The 8,160-nt window shown below is 49.0% G+C and overlaps 1 protein-coding gene across 1 annotated transcript in view; it reads right to left on the bottom strand.

The window, feature by feature from the left end:
• The window catches only part of BHLHE41 (basic helix-loop-helix family member e41), a 3,854-nt gene extending 870 nt beyond the window's left edge, over positions 1-2,984 (bottom strand). Inside the window, exons 1-5 of the mRNA XM_019543872.1 lie at positions 1,991-2,984; positions 1,671-1,734; positions 1,284-1,391; positions 266-377; positions 3-153 (exon numbers count right to left, since the gene is read on the bottom strand). Coding sequence (XP_019399417.1) covers positions 3-153; positions 266-377; positions 1,284-1,391; positions 1,671-1,734; positions 1,991-2,301 — 746 coding nt within the window. The 5' untranslated portion in view covers positions 2,302-2,984. The remainder of the gene's footprint in view (positions 1-2; positions 154-265; positions 378-1,283; positions 1,392-1,670; positions 1,735-1,990) is intronic.
• Between the last annotated feature and the right edge of the window lie 5,176 nt (positions 2,985-8,160).

Raw genomic sequence — 8,160 nt, 5'->3', positions numbered from 1 at the left:
GCAAGTGGCTGAGGAGCTGGGCGCAGCGCTGCTCCCGCGCCGCCCAGCTCTCGAAGCGCGACAGGTAGTGCAGCACCTCCTTGGCGCAGGTCTGGAAGCCTGAGTGGAACGCGTCCAGGTCGGCCTGCGCCGGGGACTTGGGCGGCCGCTCCCCTGCGGGCACACAGTGGGGTCAGCGCCGCTGCTCATCCGGCGGGCCCCGGCCCTCCCATCACCACCGGCACCGGGGGTCCCAGCCCCCAGTGTCATCCCCGCCCCGCCCTACCGGTCTGCAAGGCGAGGATCTTCTGGTGCTGCTGCTCCGTCAAGGCCGTTAAAGCTTTCAAGTGTTTCAAAGTTAATTCCAACACGACGGCTTTCTCCAAGTGCCCCAGAGTCTGCAAAGCAGGGAAGGGGGGGAGAGGCTTGGTGACTTGCAGCACCCCTGCGTGGCTTTGTGCCCTAACTTCAGGCAACTCGGGTCATAGAAAAGCTGCTGGTTGTACAGAGAAGCAAGAGGTTTTCTTGCGGGGTGGGGGCATCACAGCCTCTTACCAACTCAGATATACCCCTCAGCAGGAAGCCTTTACAGTTGCCCCCCTCTGCAAGTTTAATGCCCCCAGGTTTGATCCCCTCAAGCTTGATCCCCCCCTCCAGCTTTTGCCCCCCTTTATGTTTGATCACCCCCCAGGTTAGATCCCCTCAAGTTTAATACCTCCAGTTTTTATCCCCCTTAAATTTTATTCCCTCAGGTTTGAACCCCAGGTTAGATCCCCTCAAGCTTGATCCCCTCAGGTTTTATCCCCCCTAAATTTGACCCCCCCCCCAGTTAGATTCAAGAAGAACTTCTTTACTGTGAGGGTTGCCAGAATCTGGAATGGGTTTCCAAGGGAGGTGGTGCTCTCCCCTACCTTGGGGGGGTCTTTAAAAGGAGACTGGATAAGCACCTGGCTGGGGTCATCTGATCCCAGCACTCTTTCCTGCCTGGGGCAGGGGGTCGGACTCCATGATCTGCTGAGGTCCCTTCCAACCCTAATATCTATGAATCCCCTCAAGTTTGATCCTCCAGGTTTGATCCCCCTCAAATTTGATCCCCTCCAGGTTAGAGTCCCCATAAGCTTGATCCCCCCCCCCCAGGGTTTATTCCCCTCAAGCTTGATCCCCCACAACTTTCATATCCTCCCAACCTTGAGGTTCCACTTTTTGATCATTTGCCTGCCGGGTCCCGCGTGTCCCGTCCCCCCGCCTCCCTCCCCCCCGCCCCCCCGCGCGGGGAGGGCGCGCTGCCTCCCTCTCTACCTTACAGTCAATTTCAGATGCTCGGGCAATAAATCTTTCAGCTGAGCAATGCACTCGTTAATTCTGTCCCGCCTCTTCTTCTCTATCAACCTGTGGGGCAATTTGTACGTTTCCTAATGGGCACAAAGCAAGAAAAAGGCCAGCGTTAGATACACTTGCGATGACAAGCAAAACAAAAACAAATGCCGTGCCAACCACATGTAGCGCACGCTAGGAGCAGGAGGAAGGTAGAGCCCTGCCCGATCTGGTCAGCCCGCTTACAATGAAGGAGGGGGAGGGAGTTCACAGGAAAGTGAGGCTGGAAGGGATCGCAGAGAGATCCTCCGGCTCGGAAAAAATCAATGAACCCCAGCGAAGCACATAGCCAGGAGCATCGTGAAACTTGTTCTTACCTTGCTCTCATCCCTCTTCATGCCTCTTTTGGGCTTGCACATATAGAGAGATGGGTAGTCCAGCCTGCAAAAGAAAGAGGACCCCGGTAGCAGCAGAATGACGGACCCCTGCGGGGAAAGGAAGAGGTAGCACCAGCTCCAGAGAGCAGAGACGTGCAAGACTGTTGCACGTATCCACAGAGGCTTGGAAAGGAAGAAAGGATCAGCCCCCGGTGCAGCCCGATCGGCCTTTGCCAGCGTGCGGCAGGCAGGCGGGCGCTTGGCGAGGAAGGAGGGAGGCTGGGAAGAGAAGCGAGGGAGCGGGCTGGCTGGCTCCTTACCCTAGAAAATCCCTGTGCTCCAGCAACTGCCTCTCTTGCAGGCGCACCAGTCCTTCATCCATGTCGGACCGCGGCTGGGTGAGGGCTGGCGCTGCCGCGGGGTGCTGCGAGGCTGCGTGGCCAAACCGTGCACATGCAGGCTCCGTCCCTCCTGTGCTGCGGGGAAAGCGGGAACCGGTGCGGTGCCCCCCTCCCTCCCGCTCCCAGCCGCACTCCGGGCTGGTACTTTGCACTCGCTGCTCAGTGTTTGGCCACAGGGCACGCGCGTCGCCAGCCAGACCAGCACCCAGCTCACGTGCGGAGCGTACCATCCAGCCTCCAGACGGGGGGTTTGGGGAGAGGAGACACAACGCGCGAGGAGGCGGGGACAGCGGATCCAGGCGACCGCAAAAGAAAAACAGCTTGGCCCCGCGATCCCTCTTCCAAGCAGCCAGGCAGTCAGCTGAGCAGGTTTCCCTCCCGCCGGGGAGGCAGCAGCCCGCCCCCGAGCCTCCCGCTGGCCGGGGGGCGCCTGCCCGCTCCCGGGATGCGTGGGGGAGACAGCCCGCAGCAGGAAGGACGAGGCTTCAGTCACCCGGCGCTGGGAAAAACAGCCAAGCGCCTGGGAAGGAGGAGGAGGGGGCGGGCTGGATCTCGATTTGACAGGATGGGACTTGCACATCAGCTGTCTGGAAAGCAACACAATGTTGCATTGAAACATATGTCCTTTTCTTCCCCCGTGTGCCAAGTGCCGCCGGGAGACTGAGATCTCCCTCTCCGGGCACGCCAGGCTCTCTCCACTCCCTGCTTCCTAACAGTCTGAGAGCAGTCTCCAGCCGGGTTTGAAACTGGATTGTAGAGACTGCATTCACAGTGTGAAATGTGAATTTCACATTTTTCCTTCCTAGCTCACATGAATTATTTGTCCCCCTCCTCTCATACATCCGGCCCTCTTTTATTCTTTCAATTTATGTTGTGCCTTAAAGAGTACTTTCAGAAATAAATGTAGCCAGATCTCTTTCACTCTCCCCCTTCCTTCCTTCCTTCTTCCCCTGTTTATTTCCAGAAGCTCCAAACTAGCGACATCTATGGGGTGACACCCCCACCCTACCCCCCGCCGCCCGCGGCTGCTCCCCTGCTATTTCCCGGGATCCCTTTGGACGCCACAGAGATCCCTCCCTCTGCAGTGGGAGGCTGCTGATGGCAGATCGGGAGAGGGCTGTGGGTTCCCCGGTGGGGAGGACATGGGAGGGAAGTGCAGTGCTATTGGCTCCCCCTGCTAGCCCGCGGCTCCGGGTGTCTGGTGCTTCGTGCTTCCTCCTCCTCCTCCTCCTTCCCCGAGACTGCTAACGCGTGTGCGCAGCCCACGTTCACTACCGCTGGCACCTCACAAACCTCCTCCTTAATCCTGTCTCCAGCCGGTACGAGCACAGGGCTGGCAACGTGATCCGACCCGCTGCTGTTGAGGCCGGAGATGCCTGCCCGGGGAGAAATGCAGAGAGCCCCGCAGGAGCGGGATGATTTACCTGCTCCCCCAATGGAAACGAGGAAAACGGAGTCCTGGCACGGAGGCACCTGCCAGGGACCTGCACGTTGCAAATCACTGCAAAGCAGCGGGTGCACAGGGGGTGGCGGCTTGCAGGGCTGCTTCCTGCCTGCACATCTCCTGGACTATTCAGAGCTCCTGCTACTCATACAGGGCCAGGGTTATTTTGTGCCTCTCCAGTGATTCCAGCTGCAATCCGACACTGCAACTGCAAATTAAATGAGATAAGTGGGTAGGGGAGTTGCCAACTCTCCTAGTGCTCAGGGTAGTTCAGTTTTTCCCCCCCTTAAAGCTGCAGCTCCTGAAGGCATGGGATCACCTGAGGACCCTGGTTTTCAGTGGGGAAAGCTCTCAGATGGCAGGGGAAAAAAGTGGGAAGAAATTACTTTAAGGCTAGGTAGAGACATTCAAAAAGTCCAAGGCAGAATCAATCCAAGTTACATGGTTTTCTGTAAGCAGAGCAGTTTTCATGGATAGCGAACAAACACAGCACACATTCGCCCTTTCAGAGGAACAAACCGTAAACTGGGTTCTGTTGTTTTTAAGTCTGTGTGCCGAACTTCTGGTATGGTTATAGACAAGTCTTGTGTGCTCAACTTCTGTTACAGATATAGACCAGTCTCATATCACTTACACCACTCAAAGTGTAATGTCTGTAACTAGCCTCAATGATTTAAAGGCCAGAAAGCACATCAGAAGACCCCCTCCACACATTAAACAGCCTCATGCTTTTCTTAAGACAATCTCATGAGTTTAGGAGCCTGACTCCTAATTTGTGTATGTGCTTAGGGTCAGCAAGGCTGCTTTAAATACTTAGTCATAAAATCTAGATATGGATTTAGCAGTAGGGAGAGCTGGGGAGTTGGATGATCCTACTGTTAGTGAGGAAATCAACTACTTCTCCAGAGATAAGACTATTTAGACCCTGTATAACACAGAATCCCAGGACACAGAAATTCACTGGGGACATCCAGGATGGGGGGGGAGGGCTAGGGAGATGGTTCTAGAGCTCTCAGGGATGTTAGGAGCATTTGCTGCCAGAGAGAAAAGGGAATTGCTGAGTAGCTTGGATTATAAACTTTCTCTTCAGCGTGATCTCAAAGAAGACTGCATATTGCAAGTGATACTGGCATGTGACAAGAGTATGCATTTACCAAGTCATTTTCTTTGACTACTGAACAAAGAGATGGATCAGAATACTATTACTGTAGTAATAGTGTAATACTGTTCTGGGTTGGATTCAGTTTCATTGAAACACAGGTGTGGATGGTGGAGATGGAACTCTTCAACAGCATAGCACAAATAAGCGGATAGGAAAGCAGGTCCTTGTCAGAACCAGTGGCATAGCTCTGATGGTACCAAGGCACCTACGGGCAGAAGGGAGACTGACTTATCAAGATGTAGTGCAAACTACTGGAACCAGCCAACAGTTTGAGCTAGGCAACCAAATAAGACATAGAAGAAAACAAAAAAGAAGAGACTGTTATTGAACTAGCAAAAGATTTGTGGAGCCTTGTGTTTCTGGGAACACCAACCCAGATATTAATGAGCCAGATTTGAACTTGCAAATTAAGAACAGCAAAAGGAGGCTATAAAGGACTTTGCAAGACTACAAACTTTCTCTGCAGCAATGCATCAGAAAATGCAGCCACTACTATGAGAAAAAGTGAAGCACCACAAGCCCTTCCTGCCTGTCTACAATGTTTGAGGGAAAAGGGGATTTGAATCCAGTTCATCACAATTTGGAATGATTAGAGCCACTGATAAATCAGGACTGTAGAAGGAGGAAAATAAATAGTAATGTAAAAGTTAAGGAAAACAGTTCATTTATATTCTGGTACTGAGGGAAAAAAATACTGGCCCTGAAAAGGGCAGTTAAATAAGAAGACAGACCAGATATGGGTGGATCTATAATACAATACAGTTTTCTCCAGCTAAAGAGGAACTAGAAGTTCTTCTAATATAGTGAGGAGCTAGCAATCTCTTATTCAGTTTAAGATCAAAGCAAGAACAAATATAACTCTTAGAAAGTGCACTAATTTTGTAGACTATATATAAAGTTTAAAAAATCATAAATTAGTCAAAAATAGTCAAAATTGTCAAAAGATATTTTCTCATTAGTCATTTGGTCATTATAGTTTAATGTACCTCCCTTATTCAGATTCATAAAACAAAATCTAGCCTTGAGCATCCTCACAGTGCCTCCAATACTCCATCCTCAGTCATTTTTATTACCACACATTACCACACCTTTTAGCTAAAGCTAAAAACAGTCTCTGGGGCTGTGAAACAGATAAGAGATCTTACCAGGGGTGGCTAACAGACAACAAAATTACAGAAGAAAGAATAGCTTGAATAGTGGAACAATATTGATAAAAAAGGATAAAGGGTCATTAGCACCTGTGGAGTCAAGAGAGATTAGTAGGAATCAAATAGATGATAAAGAGCCATGAAGTCTATTAACTCTCTCAGCCTGCCCATCCTAGGCAGTCGCTGTAAAAGTTTGAATGGAACTGGTATCGAAAGAGTGTACAACTACACTCACCCTGGATCCTCCCCTAAAGCCAGGCCAGTGTCACAGGTGTCACAGGCTTTTGATCCTCAGCCTTCAGGAAATGGGGTTACCAACCTAAAGTGGCACAGCATGGTGATACAAGAATGAGCCCTAAGTGCATCATGCTTAATGGTTATTAGGCCAGAGAGCTGGGGCCAAAACAGAACCACTTTCTTGGCCTCAAATGGAAACAGTGACTGGGGAACAAGTGCCTGTCCAAAAACTGAGAGAGTTGGGTTTGAAATATTGGACTTTGAGTATTTAGGCAAGAAAGCTGGTTTAGCTAAGACAGTGGATGAGCTAATAATCAGTTTGCATTTCATTATGGCTATTAGCTGCTTAATAAGTGCCAGGAACAGTATCTTGCAGATTCAGCCTGTAGAAATTCCATTTAAAGATTTGGCTTGAGTGAAGCAAATTATTTCTAGGCAATTGGTCCTCAGTGAAAGAGTTATCCTGCCTCAAGGGGCAGAAACTGGAATAGCAGCAACATGCTGTGATAGCTTTCCAGCACAGGATGGATAGGGAGTGGTTGCAACTTACTTTGAAATCCAAGAACTCTGGGGAATCTTAGCTGACAACTTGTAGGTCTGGAGCAGGAACAAGCCCCTGTTTGTTTCCTGAATATTTCTGACAAGCCTTAAACAGTGGTTCTTAAAAGTGGATGTTGACAAATGGAAATGGATCTGAAGGAAGGGGGAAGACAGCGTTCACAGCGGAACATTCTATGACTCTAGGCTTATGCAATGCCCTCCCTACTTTTGAGAAGTTAATTGGTATAGTGCTGTACAGCACACCTCACAGCCTTCTATGTTGTTTGCAGTGCTAAAGCAATACAGTGGTGCAGAGAAAGACCTTTGAGCCAAGAGCAGGTGCATTTACAAGTGGTCTGTGAAGGTAAAGGCTGCCAATCTTAGCTTACCAAAGCAAAGCAAGTTCTTCCAAAAAAAAAAGGTCATTCACCTCTAGCACACAGTCACTGAGGGAGGGACAAAAGGAAGATAGTGCAGAACTAGCCAACTCTTCAGATACTCATACATTTGTGCAGCTTTGTGCAAAGAGTGAATCGATTCAATCTCAGGCTTTTTGACTGTCTGTACTTAGCCTAGTAGTGATGAATAGTGAGATACAGCATTTTCAGATTTGAAAACTCTCTCTTCTGACTGTTTCCATCTTGATCTGTATTTCAAAACCCCATTTGTATTAGACACAGGTGGTAGTGGAACTTCTGCCAGTAGTTAAATCCATGAGACATTTTCACCACTATTTGAATGGGAAGAAGTTATAATGATCTTTGAAATGAAAATGTAATGGATCTTTAGATCCCCAAATCCTAACAGGCAACTTGCCAAGAGGCTAGAAAGCCTAGAGTGCTATAACTTCACAGTCACTCACAGACTTGGATACAAGCATGAAAATGCCAATCCCTGGTCTAGGCAGCCTGCTTGGAGGACAGCAAACTTTGCCTAAACAGGAGAGAAAGGAATTGGTAGTTCAAGGAAACGTGCTGAGGAAGACATTGCTTTTTCCATAATTTTGGAAAGTTCCTGGTTCATCCACTAGAATAGTGGGTTTAGGTTTATCAGAAAAGACTTCGGGGCAATTCAAAGCTTTCCAAAAAAGGGGATCCTGATGTTGGCATAATGAAAAATAATTTGGCAAATACAGACAGCCTGGAAGCTATTATACTGTCAGGATACCACAGCAAAAGCATTCTGGTCACAGGAGCCTGAAAAGCCTGGAGCTTAACAAAGAAGTATTACCATATTTACTCATATGCAAGACGAGGTTTTCCCCCAGTCAGCATATAGTTACATTATAGTTACATACAAGGAAACCTCATTAAATACATTGTCTAACATTACATAGCTGCCAAAAGCAGCATGTGCTTAGTAAATGGAAACCAACTATGAAGCTGACTAAATGCAGCCAACATGTCTCTAAAACACATGGCCCATATGGGAAAAACATACTGATGGGAACCATTTTTTTCTTCTTCTTTTTTTTTTTTTACAAATTTTATTAGAAACACACTTATCACCCTGCACTTACAAAGCTTCACATTTTAGCATACTTGTTTTACCAAAACTT

This window comes from Crocodylus porosus, unplaced genomic scaffold, assembly GCF_001723895.1.
Source record: "Crocodylus porosus isolate Cpor-Errol unplaced genomic scaffold, CroPor_comp1, whole genome shotgun sequence".
Taxonomy (NCBI): domain Eukaryota; kingdom Metazoa; phylum Chordata; order Crocodylia; family Crocodylidae; genus Crocodylus; species Crocodylus porosus.
This window is presented reverse-complemented; position numbering and strand designations above follow the sequence as displayed.